The 21,016-nt window shown below is 42.2% G+C and overlaps 1 protein-coding gene across 1 annotated transcript; it reads right to left on the bottom strand.

The window, feature by feature from the left end:
• Window positions 1-628: 628 nt before the first annotated feature.
• LOC112466462 (centromere-associated protein E-like) lies at window positions 629-19,545 on the bottom strand (the record flags this gene model as incomplete). The annotated part of the gene is made up of 14 exons (XM_025034554.1): window positions 629-2,608; window positions 2,863-3,027; window positions 4,772-5,192; window positions 5,609-5,900; window positions 5,987-8,830; window positions 8,923-9,079; window positions 9,175-10,130; window positions 10,311-10,483; window positions 11,135-11,296; window positions 11,375-11,515; window positions 11,842-12,014; window positions 14,321-14,905; window positions 15,555-15,627; window positions 19,357-19,545. Coding segments are annotated over 14 exons (6,480 nt in total), but the record flags the coding sequence as incomplete, so codon positions are not given.
• Window positions 19,546-21,016: the final 1,471 nt, after the last annotated feature.

The following is a 21,016-nucleotide window of genomic DNA, read 5'->3' as shown; positions in this document are numbered from 1 at the left end:
TATTGTCTTCTAACGTCTCTAACTAATGCATAATTAAATTCTTGCTATTTTTTAAGTATTATTTTAGATTACAGTATTCTATTACTCTAATTATTAATATAGTTATTAATTATGTTCTTTTAAATAATTTATGCAAACGCAAAATGCGGCAGAAAGTTTCGCATACTGAAATGTAAAACGTATGCAACAGCATTTTAAAACTCTTTATTGTCAAATCTCGTTTGAGAGAGCATGATTTGCATCAACGGATACATAACAATGTTAAAATAAACTTTCGTATTTCTCGAGATTCTTGTCGTTCGTTACATTTGAGAGCTTGTAACCTTTCCGATTGTAAAATCTTTTGCAAAAATGCATACTTACCATCAATAATCACAAGGCGTTGTTGGAAAAAGATGTTCCTCGAAAATTATGTGTTTCAAATCTCTATCCATTTGGATTTTCGTAAATTTGTCTATTTTAATTATGCTCGTATTTAAGAAAAGATTTTCGGTATTGTAATGTGCATTTCAGGAAAAAAAAACAGAAACATGCTGATACACCCGCAAATGGGTATACAAAAAGGCACTTAATTATTAAATAATAATTATTGTTGCTAGATAAATGTGTTCATAGTTATGGTATTTTATTTCAAACGTTATATATAAATTATCATACAAATACAATAGCATAATCGTAATATATTATAAATGTTAAACAATCCTGAGTAATTATTCTACATAAGGGACAATCGAAAAGTTTTTAACATCCACTATCGTTTTAATATCGAGCGAATCACTGGAACGAATCGCAGTATGATATATGTATAATATAAAATACAATAGTAACATATAAACAATCCATACACACAATATATGGGAGATTGTGGGGAATGGGAGGAATTAATCGTCTATATTTTATTGATCCTTAATAAAACGTCATAAACTATACAGTATTAACATCAAATGATCGCAATCTGAAAACATTTACATAATGAGAAGATGCGATAATACACAGTGCAATACCATATCGCCGTATTACGTGCAATATCTATACATAACAAGAGCGAGAAACAAGCGTAAAATGATATCTTCGTTCTCGATTAACAAACTAAAATTTAATTCTCTCTTTTTTTTCCTTTTATAACCATTCAACCTAATAGTATCAGAAATATCTTCTCTGTAATAATCAGAAGTGCATAATTCATATAAAATATTCGTGTCTTAAAGATAACAAACTTAACGGGATCCCCTCTAAGAGAGGATAGACATATACGCAAATATAGAATCAAATTTAACCAGCATATAAAATGGAATCTGCCGTTTAACTTGACGAATATACTCAACAAATACAAATCAGAATTACGAAAATCCAATGATGTTAAACATTTAATCATTCGTATTTCAACGTTAATACACTTAAAAAATATTATTTCCTTTAATAATAACCGTAGAGTAGGATTTGTTTAACGTGAAAGATCAAAGCGTAATTTCATTTATCGAGTACATTGAGCCGATGCGAATTTCAAGAAGATTGTGGAAACTTAATAAATATTTATCCTTGGTCCTATATATTTTTACATCGAGACACAGTTCTACGCTACATTATAATAAGCTATCACGATGATTGTATACATGATTCGTAATACATTTCCTTAACACACACGCTTTTTAGCACCAAACAGTACATCGTGAAGAATTTTGCGCACAGCGTTTTGCGGTAAATAATGCCCCCGAAATATGTATTCCAAAATCGCGACATTCGCGAAAAGTCAATTGTAGCAAAAGACCTGCTCGCAACTAACGGTAAAAAACCCCCTTATCAAAGTCTAAATGCATATCAAAGAACGGTCGCCCGCAAAAGGGGAGCGTGACACGCGAGTAAATACGCTTAGAAAAATTTCTCGGGAAAAGTTCTGTCAAAAATGACCTATCGCGATCGATAGACCCGCGATGAATTCTTGACATTATGAATTTTCACATCATGGAAGAAGAAGAATTGTAGAATCCTTCCTCTTCTAGTAATCGGGACTCGTTTCGGCTATTGAATCATGTTTACTTAATAAACATGTTCAATATTCACGACGAGCGCGATCGGTATTTCGACTTTGGTCCATCAAAAATCATCCAAGCCTCACGCGATTCTCGTATGGCAGTGGTGAAATTGTAATTCGTGTTCACGCGAATCACACAGATATGGTATTATCCGAATGGTCTGTGTCTCGTGGAGCGTTTTAAAATTATTTATGGTTCCATTATATGTATATCAAAATACTTTCAGTCTTCGAGTTTTCGAAAGAAGAAGCACAGAACGGTATTTCCTCTTTTATTTCGATATCATAAATGGTGTCCATTATCCAGGTTGCTTAAATTTTGTCTGTCAAATAATTTTAAATACATCAAATGTATAATCGTTTTGACCATTTCTGTGTACGTACACGTATTATCTAGTTATTAATCAAATGAAATAAAAAAAAAAAATCAGAGCTCAAAACGTTTCTTCCTCTCGGCGACCATCCCCACGGCGGGTAGAGGAGGGTGAAGTGGATGATGGTAACTCGGTGTGGGTGTCGGAGGTAGACTGCGACAACTTCTGCTGGACCACCTCATTGCTGGAGACCTCATCAACTCTGTAATGTATAAACAAACAGAATGAATATACAAACAGAACTCTTCAAGCGTCATTATCCTGCACAATTATAAAGCGTCTCGAGGCATCCATGAATTGTGAACAAAAATGATAAATGTACAACTTTACATGTGACACGAGAACTAAAGCAGACATACGAATATCGTACACATCGTGATAAAATGCGATAGACATGAAAGCAGGTAGCACCTATTAAGTGACACTCAATAAAGCGAACGAAGGAGACAAACGGACCTGCAACGGAGAGAGCTGCGGGTTCCGGGGTGAGGCGGGATGTGTGACGAGCGTTGGCACGGAGGGTGTATGCCTGCGAGTGCTGGTGCTTTTCATTCTGCTTGGTCTCCTGCCACCGTTGGGCGCCAGTGCCGCTGCCGACTCGCATCTCTGTTGTTGTGCCACCTTACATGTCAAACAGTTGTCGAAATATTGTTACGCTCAATGCATATCGTTACGTATCCGTAAACGTCTTTCACATATAGACAGCATCAGTTATTGTGTCGCGTTACAAAAGTGAGAATTAAATTCACGATTAAAACTGTAAATTATTAAATATGAATTATCAGCCGCTAATGCTTTTACTTCAGATACTTTTGATTATCGTAGAATCGTAAAAGGAATTTGTTACATGCATCTCAGATTTATTACATCTTCTCTAAATATATTTAATTTAGATCTTTGCATCGCTTTTAGAATATATATGTATTATTGTACGTATGTATATATACGTAATTATATAAAAACTACTATAAAAACCAATGCAAAGATATATACAACATACATTTTATTTGGAAAAAATATATGTGTATATATATATATATATATCCTTTGCGAATATTTTAAGATAATAGAAAACTAAATTTTAATTTAAATTAATTTAGGCTGATTTCAAATTCTATTATTGTTACGGTTACATTAATGCATATTGCGATATTCTCAGTTGGAGATGTGCCAGTGACTAGATCCATATATGATATAGTGATGTGTGTCATTTTTCTCAGTCACGTTAAAGAAAAATGTATGCATACTTTGAACTGGGCTAATTAATGCCGATATAAAGTTCTTTGTGAAAATTCTGATATGTAAATATATTTTCATTTGACAACCGTCACATCAACGTAGTTTGTACATCACCTGCACATCTTTAGCACATATTATATACGATACGTGGCCAATTTATATATTTATTATAAATTAGACATTTATAGCGTGTTACACCCACGGTAAGGCAAAGTTATTTTGTATATTGCACATCAGTGGACCCGTACACAATTAATGTTAGCAAATAATCAGCGTTAGACAAGCATTGCATAATGCATCGTATGCAATTGATATCAGACAATAGGCACGCTTTTGACGTTAGTTATCAGTAATTCATAAATAACTTAATTAAGATTAGGAGACCGCCAATTTTGTCGATTATTCTCATGGAAATTTATACAATAATTAACAATATAGTCATAATAAAGAGGAAAGGCTTAAAACTCATTCGTATATACATGCAATAAGGATAAGTTCTTCACGGAAGTTAAAAAACGTCACATTCCTCGGTAAATATTGCACAGTTATATGCATAATTAAGCGGCCTCTACATATTCACGTAATTACATCTATATTATGCAATACTGATTAATTAATGTCTACAATATCATATCTACATTAATATTATTGACACAATATTATTGCATTAATAATATTGGTCGTGTAAAGCCCGCTTAAAATAATATGCTCACAGTCTTCATATCAGTCAGCAATATTTTAACAGTGTTAATAGAGCTGTTAATTTCCAAAGCACGTGTTAATCTCATACTCTCTCTCCACAAGGTAATAACAATTAAAGACAGAAACCTTATCTGATACTCGCAATTTTTCCCGTTTTTCTGGCGTTATATTAGGAAACGCTTTTAATTTAAGGACGCAACATTTTCGGTTGCGTATGCGGAAAATCATTTCGAGTAAAAATCTTCAACCAGTACCAATCATAAAGTAACAACGACATCATCGACAGTAAAACCACAATTACGTCAGTGATTACGCAGTAATATTTTACAAAAGCACCGTGGACTCTCCCGCTGTCGACCGACAATACATTCCATCACCGTCGATTTTTCTCCCTTTCCTTCTCTCCTTCATCTCTCTTCTGTACCTTGATACTGATGAGGCAGGCCGCTCCTCGGTCTCAAGCTGTCCCATAACGACGTGCCCAGGTTGCCGTTACGCTCCTTTTGCCCTAAACTCGCCGGCGGCTCTTTCCCGTCAACGTGCGAGCCGGAAACACCGGCACTACTCGCCGGCCTGGCCAAACTACTCGAGTACGGCAACGAGACGGACTTTACGCGCTCAAGTCTGTACGAGAATGCGCTCTGAGGCCGATCCGTCAACAGAGACTGTTTTTGCAACGCGCTGGATAAGGAGCTCGCTCCTTTCGTACTCCGTTCGCACGTTAATTTCTGTTCGCCGCCACTCTGATTACCTCTGAGGCGTTGTGGCGAGTAGGCGGGCGAGTAGTCTAGCGACAGGGCGGCTTTCGACGGCACGCCGGGCGATTCACGAAGGGTGTCCCCATGCTGTTAGTGAAATATCGAAAATATGCGTCAATGCGGCTGATGGGCGAGCGGGAGGGACGGGTTAAACGCTAATCAAATCGCTTCAACTGTCCGTTAACAATTACATCAGTTGTGATATTTGCGACTCATCGAATCGTCGGACGATCTAACATTACATTATTTACAGGGCGATGTACAAGTTCGAGAACGAGTGAAAACGATGAGGCGGTCGTTAATGAAAAGCGCATAGTTTTTTATTTGAGCGATTAAGATACTAAATATGGTCGGAATTTCGTTAAAGCGCGACAAGCTCACTAGGTGAAACACCGTAATATGTAATTGCAGCAGAGTTAATCAATTTAGTAGTGTACATGTTGTTAACCACATCTACTCTTTTTTTCTAAAACGATAAACTTTCAGCCGAGGGACAGCCGTACCTTGAATTGTTGTTGCAGTCGATGCATCTCTTCCCTCGGTTCGGCGAGCTCGTTGTCCCTACCTCTTAGAATATGTATAGTGTCGTTGATACTGCTGTCGTTCGTCTCCAATACTAGATGCGCTCGCAACTGCTTGTTCCTCGCGTCCAGTTGCATGATGTGCTGTTGCGCCTGGGCGAGTTGCTTAGACAGATTGCCCACTTTCTCCTCCAACGCGGCCGACTCCACGCACTTGGACGAATACTTTGCAGACAGAGAAAGAATCTCTTGCTTGATCTCCTCCATTTCCTCCCTGCGAAAGAAAAGACATGCATTTATAATATCTACAAATCTACATCAATTTAACTCGATGAATATCGAATTAAAATCCTCGCATACTCATGTTCTTTGTGCAGCACGCCAATATCCTCGCGCGCCTGCATCTGCTTGATGAATTCTTGCTTGAATTTGGCGATCTCCTTCTGCACTTCGTGTTCGTGCGCTTTCCTCATGGCGTCTAATGCAGCCAGAGTCGCCTGTGTCTCTTCGGAGAGCGCCTGTTCCTTTTCCACCCTGAGGTTCTCCAGTTCCTGTCGATGTTTCTCCTCCATCTCGGCGATGATGCGCCTGTGCGAGTTCTCCATAGCCAACAAACCTTTTTCGCATAACGCGCGTAGCTGCTTAATCTCCTCCTTGTATCGCTTTCGCGTCTCGGCATCGGTGTCCAATTCGGCGCTTATCGATCTCTGATAAGCAGCTCTCAACTCGTTCACGTGAGCCGAATGCTCGGAATCCATCGCGTTGAGACGATGCTCCAGTTTCCTGGCTCTCTCGCGTAAACTGGCCGCCTCGTGCTCGTACTGTGTCGTCAGAGATTGCCGCTGGTTGTCCAATTCGCCCTTGATATCCATCAAATCTCTCTCCTGATTGCGCTTGAGCATCTCTAATTCCTGATTATGTTCGTTAGTTATCTTTTGAATAGTTTCCTGCAGTTGATTGCACGTCTGACACGACACGTTGTTCATATAATCGCTCAGCTTCCTTATCTGTTCTCGTAAATGCAAGCATTTCTCGCATACGCTAGACCAATCCGCGACGCTGCTCGTCGACTTGGGCCAAACGATACTGTCAATTTTCATGCCTGTTTTATCTCTTATACATTTGCTGAGCTCAGCTAGATTCTCTTCCAAGTGAAACAATGACTGACTAACGTTCTTGAGCTGCTCTTTCGACTCTCTTCTTCCGGATATCCTATCCTCGCATTCCTTAGTCAATCGCTGGTAAAGGTAACTATATTCCGCGTCGAGAATCGGATTACTTTGAAGATCGTATCCTTCGTCGTTTGCCAAACAGGAAAGGATCTCTTCGTTTCGGATAAGACTAGATACGAAAGTCTCGCCAGACAATGTCGTAGGTGATTGCCGAGTGGTTTCCTGAAGAAGGGCGATTCTGGAATCTATTAAAGCCTTGTGCGCAATTACGTCGGCGTAGTCTGTGAGCAGTTGGCGGGATTCGTGCTTGGAATCGGGCGTCGTCAACTTGTTCTTCTTCATCGTACGCAAGCAATCCTCGTAAGCCTCCGACAGCTCATGTATGGAGACCTCCATCTCTTGGCGTAATCTCGCTTGCGCTGCGTCTACCCACGATTCTAGCTTAATATTGTCCGCGTTATCAAAGCTGAGGCAAATATCCGTGATCGAGGTGACGTTTTGCTCGTATAATTGTCCATAACGCATGATAACATGAGACACTTCTGCCTGCACGAGTTCCTTGCTCACGGTCTCCTGCGCTAAAGCCCATGCCTCGCGAATACGTCTATCCTCGAGTAGTTTCTTGTTCGAGCCACTGATCTGTTTGCCTGCGAGGTCCTCCTGCTCGGACATACTCAACGTCTCGGCGGCCAGAGATTCCGCGAGCTGTCGCAACTTCGCGTCCTTGTACTTCCGCATGATCTCGTTGATCTCCCGCTGCTTCTGCAGCAGAAAGTTAAGACTTTCGCTGCGAGCGGCACTAATCTCCTTCGGCGTTTCCGTCGATACAGAGGCGTGTCCTATCAGTACTAACTTACTCGCTAACACTTTAGTGAGATACTGAATGTAATTCGTTTTTTGGTACGTTTTGGGCTTAGTTCCGTGAATCTTACGTTTTAAGCTTGAGGCAAGCTGACTAGTTTCGACCAATTCACTCAGAACGGCACTTCTGTCCGTTGTACGATTCAGCGCGCATTTTATCTGCCGCAGGATCACAGACTCGAAGGCTATCCTCTCGGCGACGAGTCTCATCTTCTCCCTCTCGTCCAAGCGGCCTTCCTGCGCCAGCAACTGCCGTCTCTTCGTGAGTTCGCTCAGTTTGTCCTTAAGTATAGTTTCTAGCCTAGATACCATTACTCCTACTGACTCGGTGATTTGAGCGCTAGCCTGGTTCTTCTTACATTCTAAGCACGAGTCTAATATTTCATTCACCTCGCGCAAACATTTTTCGGCTTTATCCTCCGCTTGCGTCGAGCCGAGACATTTTTCCAATCGTCTTTTCGACTTTGACACTACTCTCTCTAATTTCTTCAGCCTTGCCATGACCTCTAACGATATTTCGGAGGACCCGCTAATTTCGCTACACTCACTGGAGTCTTTTTCTGCGTCACTGACCATGGTCTCAGCAACGCTCGCCACTTTTGTTTCCAGAGTACTGAGTCTAATCAACACTTTCATTGGTTCAGAACTCGTCGCGCTGTCTAAAGATTTTCTTCGCAGTCTAGCTCGATCTAGATTCTTACTTTCTCTCCTCTTCTCTTTTTTCAGATTAGGACTCGACTCCTTTGAGCTGCTGCCAGCCGAAACAGGAGCGCTGATGCTTTTGCCTCTCTCTATAGCACATATTTTATTTTCTAGATCCAACAGTTTGTCCTCCACCTCCTGAGAGATCTGAAAAGATTCTCTTCCTTTAAGAGAGAGTGATCTTCTCTTATCTCTGCTCTCAGCTTTTGTCAGCTTTTGCTTCAGCGTTCTAATTTGCTTTTCGCTAGCGGCTAACTTGTTGGTTAAGTCCTGGATTCTCGCCGCCATTAACTGAATCTGTGCTTGATTTGTCTCGCTGGCATTAGCTGCGTCCTGCTTATGCGCAAAGATTTCTAATTCCAAAACATCTTGTGTCGCATGAGCTTCTCGTAGTTCTTTCCTCATGGCTCGAATCTCCATGACAGCCTTCTCGAAACGGCTTCGCAACTCATCGTATTCCTCCATGACTCTGCAATAAAAATATCACATTTTATACGATTAGTACTGTATTTGACTATTACGCTTGCAATATATTTCTTATGTTTTACAATGCGCATTTACCTTTCCTTGTCCAACGCAGTCAAATCTAAATCCAACTCGATATTAGTCAAGTCGCTAAGCGAATCGAAGCTTCGTCCACGTTCTCTCGAAGCTGAGAGTCCATTCTTTTCCTCCAATTCCCTTACTCTGTTATAAAGTCGTTCATTTTCCTCGATACCTAATTTAAGGAATAATGCATTATCAGTCAAACATTATTTAAACTTTGTTAAAATATAAATTGTGTGTTTCATCATAAACAAAATATATACATACCTTGCGACAATCTGTCACTGATAGCTGCTGTTTCCGCCTGTAGATGCTCGACGTTTCGATGATTCGAAGTCAATTCGTTCGTAAGCATCTCACATCTCTCCGTCGTCTCTCTCAGGATAGCCTCTGTTTCAAGTAATTTACATTCCAAGACTTCTTTTTCCCTGTTGTACACCTTCTTCATCTTCTCCAAATCGTCCAGATCCTTATTCCTCTGCTGCTCCGTCCTCTGTATCGTATTCAACAATTCTTCCACTTGTTTCTCCCTGATGGACGCCTCCGCTTTCTGCTGTCGGAGCCTAGACAGCTCCTTCTCTGCACTCGCGATGTCGTTTCGCGCCGCATTCAGCTGCGATTTCAAACTCTCTATTTCGTTCTCCTGACGCTCGACAATGACTAGTAACGTACTCGGATGGGACTGATTCTGATCTAATTGATCGCGCAACAGCGACACTTGATTCTCCAAAAGCTCAACGATAAGAGGGCTGTCGTTGGTACTCGAGAGGCAGCTGTTGTTCTGCAGATGGCCATTGTTCTGCTCCTCGTCCTCGCCGAGTTCGCAGCAAGCCATCATCAGATCCTCTGATCTCACGCTGTCCAGGGTGCTTCTTCGCGAGCTCGGTGGAGAACTCCGACTTCTCTTGTAGACTCTCGATCTGGAACTCGATCTAGACCGAGCTTTCACCCTCGACAACGCGGTTCTCGTTAACGGCGGCGACGGTGGTAATTCCGACCACTCGTGGTTTGCCGCATCCGACCAGCCGGAACCCTTCAACGTCATAGGCCAATCGTCGTTCCTCACCAACGGCGGCGACACCGGCATCTCCGACCAGTCGCCGGACTCTCTTCGTCCACCCTCGGAAGCGGTCCTATACTCTTCGTCAGACGAGAACAGAACCGATCTGGGCGTGATGGATGTCGATGGAACGACAGAGTCTCTTTCACGATCCGTAATGGATCTATAAAACAATAGTATGCGTCCTTAAAAATGTAATTAATTATCTCTTAGAAAAATTTCTCTATTTGGCAAAAGATATACTGCAATATAATATGTTATATGTATAACTCTTTTTAAGCGTTATATATGCACTTTTTAAATAAAAAAATTGTTTGCTAAACAATTGTGTAATTATACTCACGTAGTAGGTGACTGCGGATTCGTCTCTTGCTGAGTATCCGGGCAGACGGTAAGAGAATCCACGTTACTATCAGGATCAGGCAGATTGGCCGCTCTTCTGATGGCCGACATCCAACTGGACCTAATACCAGCTGTCACCGCGGACAGCACCGTGCTACCTCTGTCGTCCCAGGCCTGCGTCGTAAGCCAAAGTAGTTAGTAAGCGTCGCTCGAAGGACATAAGCATGAAAGAAATGTCATGCAATCACATAGGCTTCATCTCGAGCGAGAAACGCGACCGCTGCCAACAATCAATAGTGTGAACAAGAAGCTCCCGATTTATTCTACCGTGAAATTAAGTTAGCATTTTCTCCTGGACGCTCCTATTCTAAAAGCGGGAGCTAATTCCGATCTTCTAATTCGAACAAACGTATCTATCTCAACTGGCTTAAGTTGAAGTTGCCAATAATATATCTTTTAATACTTCTGACTATTTTTCATCTTTTCACGTCTCGTTTATTATGCAAAAAATGTATTTAAAAATTTTTCTAAAGAGAGAGAGAGAGAGAAACAGGCGAATCTAATTCTCCTGACTTTAAGATAAACTTTTCCAAATTCTTTAAATTAATATACATTCAATTTTCTCTATTTTGAACTTTTCCAGTGAGAAAAGTGGGTCACGCTAGATCATGGAGAGTCGCTAGACTTTAATTTAAAATAAAACAATATTATCGCGTAATTAAGAAGCTGTAATTAAGCAAATTGCTTTGCAAAAGGGGCTACTCTCCGGGAAACACGAACGCTTCTCTCTCACGCAAACGCGATATCATAATTACGAATACTCACGACAGTCTGGAATCCGTAATTTCGTGCGACCTGAAGCGGCGTGACTGCGGTGACAGTATTGAGGTCTATAACGCCATCCATAATGCCCTTGTCCTCCGCACAGGGATCCCTATAGTACATCAGTCCGCAACCCCTCAGAACAAACCAATGTTTGTTCCATTCCTAAAAATGGGAAAAAAAAATAATTTTATTAAGCGAGATTTATGGAACTCCTCTCGCTATCGAATATACGAGACGCACCTTGTTCAAGCCTTGCTTCATCAACCAGCCCTTCTTGATGTTCAGCAAGTCCTCTGCCGGCAGATCGACTCTCAACTCGGAAGTAGGTGAATACCTGATGCCGGAAATATCTAGGCCGCAGCCATCGGGATCGCCTCTGATCTGTACGTGAAATGCGTATCATAATGTATCTTATTTTATACTATTTTAATCAATTAAAATCAATATCAATAATCTTCTATACAATAAAAATTATTCATTCAATTAATCAGTGTCAGTCAATCAGTGTCAATAATTTTCTATATATAAACGTCGTATTTTTATTTCTCACAAAAACTTAATTGCATGATTAAATAAGTCGAATCAGATATATTTCCGTAAATATCTAATAAATGTGCTTTAAAGAATAGTGGGTAATTGTTATTCTGCCGATGTGCGAGGTACAATTAGCGGCCAATAATAGTTTTTCGTATCTCTCCATTACGTACAAGTTTATCCTGATGAGCCGCATTGACCGCATCCACGACGTCCCTCGTTGGCTCCGAAGTTCTTGGCTTAATTCTTCTCACTCGCGGCTGCGTTAACGAAGCTGCTATATCTCGTAGCTTTCCCTCTCTCTCCCGTTCGTGCTCCAAAAGTATCCTCCGGCACGCATCGTCGTCTGCACAATTATACATATACTTTCCTACATTTCTGCATCACGCAACATCGCAACGTAATGTTAACGAATTTATCTGGTCCATCTATCTACTTTATTTATTTTCTATAATTTCAATCTGTTCACGAGCCTAACGGCGTACCCCAGGACAGTATAATTATAATTATGATATTTAGAATGCCGATGAGAGGGGAACCCAAAAGACCACCGCACGAGGCGAAACCGTTAAGTCGGCTTTCTGCGCTCGTAGTTATCGAATATTCGTTTCGCTACGTCGCGTCGCCGCGTCGGCAAGTTAACTAATTAATTTCTTTTCTGCTTAAGTGCCCCGTTCGCCCGACATGGGCGCTCGTTGGCACGGGTAAACGACTACTCCGCATTAATTGACTGCCGACTAATTAATAACTTTCTAGCCAATATGATGCCGCAACAAGCGAAAGACCGTCTTGTGCGCGCGCTTTACTTCTCGTTTATCTTAGCGGTATGTCAAAATCAACCACGTCATTATATTAATGGCTATCTCTCGTCATAAAAAAGACGTTACTGTTTCATCTAGGGAATACATTGAATTATTGACAGATTAAAATATATAACTGAAGTCGGTTGAAAATTCAATTATATCAAACGGGACTCTCTATAAAATTAAATTAGCAGTGAACGATATTAAAATAAATATAAATTTGCTTAAACCTTCGTGAGAGAATCACGGTTTTGCTAATAAATCGACGATTTCTCGTGAATAAATTCCGCATCGGAATCTTTCGTCGGACTAAAAAGACTGTAAAGAGAATCAGAAATGTTAAAAATTTTATAAAATTTAAAACACGAGCTCCTTTATAAATAATGTCAGCATGTAAATTTTTTAAGGGTTTTTTACCGGTTAGTTTTTGAGAATAATTCATATGCCTTATTTATAAAAAACGCTTATGTATTAAATTTTATGCAATTCTTAACATTTCTGATTCTCCTCACAACCACCTTAAACCGACCAAGGCTAATCGGCGATCTGCGGTTCAATCTCGCGAGTGATTTCGGTACTCCGATAAGACAGACGCGTTTCAATAATCCACGTTCATTGGAAATCGTTAGAGAGATCGTTCGACTGTTTTCGCGTGCCTTCGTCCTGATTTTTCGCGAAGCAGTTTCTAAAGTATCCCGTCGTTCGTTTGGCGTCGATCTAAATGAAATCTACGGATCGCGCGGTGCAGCGCAGCACAGCGCGGCCGAGCGACCATAGATTTCCTTCGAGATTGCACGCATGCAATTACGCAACGTGTAACGCCAGGTACAGGATTCTGGTACTCTGCCGGGGGCTTTCGAGAGAAAAACGCACGGACGAGAACCTAATGTTGAAAATCCTGTAAAACCGAAAAACGGCAGTACGATTTTTTATAACATATCGCCGGCCGTAATTCTTATATCGTGAGTGGAGAATTTTCCTTAGTAATATTATTAGAATAGAATGTATTCGTTGTTATAATTTTGTTATTAACTCATATAATTCGTTGTAATGTCAGTTATAAATATTATTTTTCTCCTCTAAAGAAGATTTAATTTCATTAACATAGCTATGTAAAGTCTAGCAACGTTTTCACACTAATTGCTACGTTTGCGGTATCAATTACATCGAATAAAAATAAGTCAGCTCTGACTTAATATGTCAGTCGTTTCTTCCGCGGACTGCAAATCATCGTCATTGAGAATGTAAAACGCAAAGTGGCAGCGTCCTAGTTTCCATCCGCACATAAACTAGTTTTATCCATCTATTAAGAGCAAGAAAAACTTTCGACGTGAATCGTGACAAGGTGAGACGAACCTCCTGAGAGTTATGACTTCTAATGTGACTTTCACATGTGTTTCGAAATGAAATCACATTCTTCGTAAATTGTTTTTGTCGATTATCCACATACAATTTCTAATTCTAATATAGTCGGTGATAAATCATCCCAAATAAGACAATAATAATTTCTTATCATTAGAATTCTAGCTGTTTATTAAATAATTATGTTAAAAAATATTTAGTTCAACGTATCGCGAGATGATGGAAAGAATGTCACAAGCGACTTAACATTTAAGAATCGTCACTAATAGTCCAGCTTAATTTCTCGGTTTGATTACGTAAATCGTGAACAGAGAACACAATCTTATGCTCCATATTGCAAAGATATAAGGCAGATACATAAAGACATCAGGCATACAGATGTCCTGTGTAATCAGAGTCAGAGAGATGTCAGAGTACGGATGACGGTATCGTCCGTAGGAGTCGCCGCATCAATAGGGAGAGATTGTGCCTCATTTAATATACCGACCTAGTTTCTCGCCGGAGGCTGGGCCGGCCGCGTCGCCGATAATGCCGCCTGTCCGCTCGCCCTGCTGACTCATCCTGCGCCTGGCCTTGTCTTCGGCGCGGAGCTTGTCCCGAGTCGGCGGTGACGCGCTGCTAGCAGGTTGATCTCGATAGCTCGTCGATCTCGCGTCGTTGGGGATCATCGGCGGCTTATCGGTCAACGAGACGATGCTGCTCGCCGTCGTCGTCGTCGCCGTGGAAACGGCGGTCGAGGAAGTCGAGTAGGCCGTACTGGAGACGTTGCCGTTCAACGACGACGACGTGGTCGACGTCACCGCGGTCAGATAATTTCCGGCGGAGCCGTTCTCGAGGGCGCGCAGAGGCGACAGATTGTTCCTGATCTCGGAGATGCTCTCCGTGTTGCCGTTGGTCAGCACGCTGCTGCTGGTGGCGGTAATGACGCTGGTCGTCACCAAGGACGGCGTGGACGAGAAAACGGAGGAGCACAGATCCGACGTTCCGCCGCCGGTCTCCGGAATCCACGCGGTGCCGCGCGGCTCCGATCGGCAGCTATTGAAGCGCGGTCGCGGTGGATTTGGCGTGTTACCTGGCGAACAAGTTTCAAATGCTATCTTTTGTAAAAGCTCAGACGAGCGGATAAGAACAGAGACAACGGAATGCAAGATCTCTACAAATAAGACAAAGAAGTATATCCTTTCTTAGGAGAGAAACAGTGGTATCGAAACTTGGAAACTTCAGTGTGAAAGAGATTTATACATTGTAATAAACTTGTAAGAGAAATTAAAAGGATCATTATCTTGGACGATACGCGACTCAACTCGAGTTAATCGCCGTAATTTTCGTCGTGGGTAATTAAAATAAATGCAATTCAATTAGGGATAACGAGAACTTCGTTCTAGAAACTGAGGATAACGAGGTGACAGCGGTATAATAATAGCCGCACATCATGAAGAAGATATTTTCCTTCTTCCTCGCGCTAGTTGTCTTCCTGTTATTTGTATTCATCTCCGTCACACGCGTTTCCATGCGATATTCATCACGCCGGCTGAACTGTCGTACGTTACCCCTCGTTACGTCAAATTGTTTGAGTAAAGACTATGTCTATGCAATACCGCGAAAAGACTATATGAGATAGTGATTACACCGTCACCATGTTAAGCACCGGCGCGGGAAATGTCTGTGATTATTATAAATACTATAAAATTTACATAGCACACAAGTAAGTAGGCACTCACTTCGAATCGTCGGCGTAACTTGTAGGATCGTCGTCTGCCCGCCGGGAAAGGTTGCATTTCGTTTGTGCCGACCCTGAAAACCATAAAATGGGCACACCGTGAAGCGCATTGCAGAAGTGAGTTTACCCAAGGTCTATTGTTAAAACTCTCGAGCGTTCCGTCGCTGTAACAATACACAGCCGGATAATCGATTGCGACGGGGATACGCGCGATCTGAAAAGCGACCCGCGAATAATCGCACGATTATGTTCATCCGCGCCCATAATCGTGAGAACACCACGCGATCCGCGAACGGATGTATTTCTCGGGGCACGCTTAATCGAATTTTAATTTAACGCATAAATCACGAGATATATCCACAGTCCACATATCAATTCTAATAATAACGAGTATAAAATTATTATCTATTCATTCATTAATAATTTAATGTTTCTAACGTAAGTAATATATTGTCTTCAAACACCGTTCTATATCTTCAGTTGTGAAAGAAGTTGCGATGATTGCTAATAAGTTGACTTCGCCAATAGTCTCGAGATGCAAAGCAAGCCTCCTTTGCATAGACAGCGTGGCGGTTCGAAGGACAACGGAGAATGGGGAGGAATGGGTAAAAAAAAACGTGGAAAATAACGCGGGAGTAACGTTCCCTCCACGTTCACCCGCGTTAAATGTCGCCGCGCGGCACATAAGTATATTGCGTCTCGCCTTGGCCTCGTAACGTAATCGTTCGTTTACACCAGCCAGCGCGGGTCCGCGACAACGAGGTGTAGCCATTTGCCGATCGATCATTGCTTGCGTAACGGAATTGACGTACGTGTAATCTCCATATGAACAATGCGAGTCTTACGATGAGATCCTAAACGATTCGCGCGAGGACGATTGATCGATTGGTAGCTGACGCGAAACCCGCGGGCGCAAGAAATACTTCATTCTGTTTTGAAGAGATAATTATCAAGCTATTGCGGCAGCGAGAAAGAGAGAGAGAGAGAAGAGGGGAACCCTCGGATGTACCGAAGGAGAATGCTTTTTGTCTGAAAATTACAACTTTACGAACTTCAACCTACGCGCGTTGTAACATACTTCAGGAGTAATAATTTACAAAATATCGGATATGCAAAGTGTTGTATTTGCATGTTTCAGAATATTTCTTTATACGTCCCGGCAATTTAAATCAGAAAATATTTTCCTCTCGCAAGTATATCTTTTCGTTAATTAATTTATAGAGTTAATTTAAATAAGAATATATGCGCACAGCAAGAGAGAAATATAAAAAGAAGAACATTAACCGAAACGTCGATATGTCGTAACTCGTGAGACCTACTTTGGGATGAATTTTTGGACGTTGCGTGTATACTTCAAATAAAAAATATCTCCCGTGAAATCTATCTTTCGGTGAAATAATCTCGTCGATATGATCGGTGTGTGCAACGATGCGGTAATTGTTTCGCGTTTTGTACCAGAAGCGGCAAACGAAGAGATATATTTCTGCTTGCCGATCGATCATATCTTGCGTAACACGTGGCCGAGCGATTCGCGGTGTTGTCATAAAACTCCGAGCGATGTAACGAATGAAAGCTTTTGAGCGGCTCGATTTACAACGGGGCTGATTTATTGGAAAGTCCGCGAATGGACACCTCGGCCTACAATTTCGTAAATCGAGAGAGAGAGGCTAGAGTGGCTAGACAATTGCTCGCACTGCGGAGGACCGTCGACGCGGACCCGATCCGAATTTCTTCTCGGCTCGCTCGCCGACTTGTAAGTTACGTAACAAACACATATACAACACGCGGTATATACAAACACCGTATAACGCTCGACACGCCGTTGTAAACTTGAAATCGTTGACAAGCAGAGATTGGATAAACATGTTTCGCTTTAGCAGCGGTTGTTTTACGGCCGCAACAATTTGCAACACGCGTGAAATGTCATAAATTTACGGCTGCCTCGTGGCACTGGCCATGGCGAATGGAACGACGAAGCTGCAAAAATCACTTCTTTTTTTTCAGCTCGTTCGCCAATCATCACGTATCTTGCTTTACATATCTTGCCAATTAACGAACTTATGGCTGCTAATAAGCGAAATATGAACAGAAATGTGGATATCATGCTCTGAACAAGTTCTCCAATAGGATGAGACGTCAGTATATGTATATAAAGAATTTAAAAGGCCGTAAGTATCTAACTTGTAACGTGACGTGTTAAGAACACGCACGTAATTAATGGAGTTACCTGTAAGGCAGCTTTTACGAACTAGAAACGATCGTTCTCACGTCCCCGGCACGGGCTTCGACGGTGATCGCATAGCAGCGAGTGAAACGGTGCACTCTCTATTTGTCACTAAGCGCTTTCGGTCGTTCGGCTGAATAATAGGCGCTCTTTTTGCGAGACGCCCCGACGCGGCGTTAAGCGACGAGTGAAAAGAGAAAACGGGGAGAGGGGGAGGGAACCTGCTTTGGAGAGATCGCGAAAAGACGGATGAATCGCAGGAAATGGCCAATCGACTCGACTGACAACCCCGCGAGAGACGCGGTCCCAGCAGTGACACTCGCGCACTACTGGCGTTATTGTCGGCGTAATGAGCGCGCGCCGCGGTACGCGCATCGGTCAGCGTGTGGCGATTATGCGAGGCAACGTCGGCAGTTTCACTGTCGCTTACGTTATTTTTTTTTGTTCGTTCCAAGGCCTTTCAAGCGCCGACCGGCGCAATTGCACTCAATAACCGCTTCATCACGCGAAAGCGCCCGTTTATGAACTCGACGACGCATTTTTTTACGTCGCATTCTGTCCTACATCGTCGCTAATCCCACGTACAACGGCCTCTTTTACGTAACGAAAGACAATAAAGACATTTTCGTCGCCGGCATCGTCCACGAAGTAGCGTTAATGTTGACTAATAATTTTCGCGAATTAATTCATAAATTGATTTTATTCACGATTTAATTAGAAAGTATAGATAATACATTTTTTAAAGCTTATGATTTGCATATACTCTAGAGAGCACTGTAAGAAATGCGAAAGAAAGTAAATCTTCAATCATTTAACACGATTTCAATACGTTCCGTAATAAGCATTCGCATTGAAATAATCGCGATATTCTCTCTCGCGTTAGATTTCTGGTTAACACACTGAAACCCTATCGGAGCTAATCCCGCATCCCGCCGATGCCGCGACGCGAAAATACATCGCGAGCGGGGGAATCATTCTTGCACGCGTAACAAGCGTGACGCGAGAAAGGATGCATGGCACGTAATGATTATGCGAGGGCACCAGCAATCAGCCGACGGTTGCGTTTTCTTACCCGTTTGCGTGACTCCGTTCTCTCGCGCAACACTCTTTGCGAGAGACGTAATACGGTATCGATATATGGAGTCCCGCCGCCGCGCCGCTGCGTATCCTCCGTAATCGACAGAAAATTAAATTCTCTAATGATACACGTAAGACGCGATTCTACATTCGCAAGTGTACATTAGGCATTCAAACGCACGGCTTTCTCCGCTCGGCAATCGAGCCGTTTTCTCGAATCGATATTTCCCTCGTAATTCGACGCAGAAATTTGATTACACCTTTCGTTACAACAGTTCCCGATGCATTTTATTATTGCAATTACCCGAAGAATATCTTTAAAAAAAAAAGAAATAAACCGTTTAATTTTTATTTATAACAGCTTTGCGACAGCAATTTTAATATTAATTATACGCTTATGATTTATCTCAATTATAAAAAAAATCCTAGAATTAATTAGGTAGATGACATAAATGAAATATGAAAAAGTAATAGACGCGAATATTATATAAGTTAGACCAACCTTATTTCGCGAATACACCTGGAGAACGTCCGTCCACCACCTGGTCTCTTCGCGACATGTCCCTTTGACGAAGGTCACACCCTCCGGCGAAGTCACAGCGAGGCTGTAAGGATGCCCGGTGACGTCCTCGGCTGCGGCCACCTCCAGAACGCGGGTCATGTCGATCCTCGCCTGAGGCACCGTTTCTGGCTGCAATGATAAGAGGAGGAACACCTGATATGAGACCGAGAAACACGAGCGTTCTACTTTATACGCGAAATTACGACGAGTTAACTTAATGGAACGTCAAATTATCGTGGATCTCTAGTCATGCGTTCTCACACGTAAATGTCGCGGTTATTATGCAAAAGTCGATGTCAAACGAAACGCCCGACATCGTGGACACCGTAAACACACGCGTGTCTATCCGTGTACGCGAAAATATGTATGCGGTGATAATTACTATATCGGTCGCGGTGTGTGCTTGTCGCTATTAAAAGGAAAAGGACCGAATAATTATAATAAATGAGATAATGATAATAATCTTTTCACATCGTGCACTGCAGCCGCGTGGCCCTCATTTTTATGGCGCTGAATTTTTTTTCTTTTACGAACGGCCGTTTCACGAAATTATACATGCACACCCGCATTCGGTTGGCTGGCTTACATCGGACTCACTTTACCGGAAACGTATCATTTCAGCGCAATAGCGTAATCGACCGGTCGCACAGCCGACTATTCTCCCCATCTCTCCCCCGGCCGTAAAAGTTGCAGTCCGTGGAAGGTAAAAATAACGTCTATTATTGCTGATTCCAGCGAGGCACTTCGCTCCTCGTAAAACGAAAGTGAGTTTCATCGGTGATCGCGCAATTGCCGTCAATTTGAGGGGGAGCAAGAGGGAACGAGACATCGCGGGGAGCAGGACGCGGGGGACGAGAAATCGGCGCGAGTCGCACGCTGGTCAAAGCACACCATTTGCGAGTGCCGCGGGCACTTTGCGCCGTGCAAAGTGCACCCGGGAATGTCACCACAATCCAACCGTAGATACTTTTCAAGAATGAGCATAACTGCCTGCATCGGAGAGATCGCTTTCATGCCGGAGGTCGAGTAATTCCTGTGCGAAACGGTCAGTAAAGACTAATGACCAATTTTTGGTTAATAAATTGGGCGATAAAAAAAAGGAAATGAGCAATTCTTCGCGACAATGCCGGTAATAATGTCGTTATCGTTGGGCACCAACTTCGGGACAGAAATTAAATTATTATAGCGAAAGCCATCGTATTGAAACGATTGAAATTTTATTCGACATGTGTGCGTTCGAAAACGCCATCGTTGCTGAACGATATTTTATCCCACGTATGTCGTATATTGCAGAAAAATACTACATAAATGTATTCACTTATCAGAAATTAGAATTTAATCACGAAGGATTCGATTGCGGCGATTACGTTCTTCCTAAAAATGCTCGTTTACGAAAGACGAAGGGGTTCGTAACGTCGAGTATATATATGCGAAGCAACACGTATAAATTCAAAGTGCCGCCCGCCCAGCAATTTTTCTCGCGCGCGAGCAGCGACATTATTCTTGAAACGCGAGGAGGTTCATTTGCGCAGCGCGCGTCTTCCCTCGGCGTTTTGCACGCCTATACACATATATTCTCCTCTTACGGTCTCCCATCCGC

This window comes from Temnothorax curvispinosus, unplaced genomic scaffold (genome assembly GCF_003070985.1).
Source record: "Temnothorax curvispinosus isolate PA1 unplaced genomic scaffold, ASM307098v1 QBEX01016219.1, whole genome shotgun sequence".
NCBI classification, from domain to species: domain Eukaryota; kingdom Metazoa; phylum Arthropoda; class Insecta; order Hymenoptera; family Formicidae; genus Temnothorax; species Temnothorax curvispinosus.
This window is presented reverse-complemented; position numbering and strand designations above follow the sequence as displayed.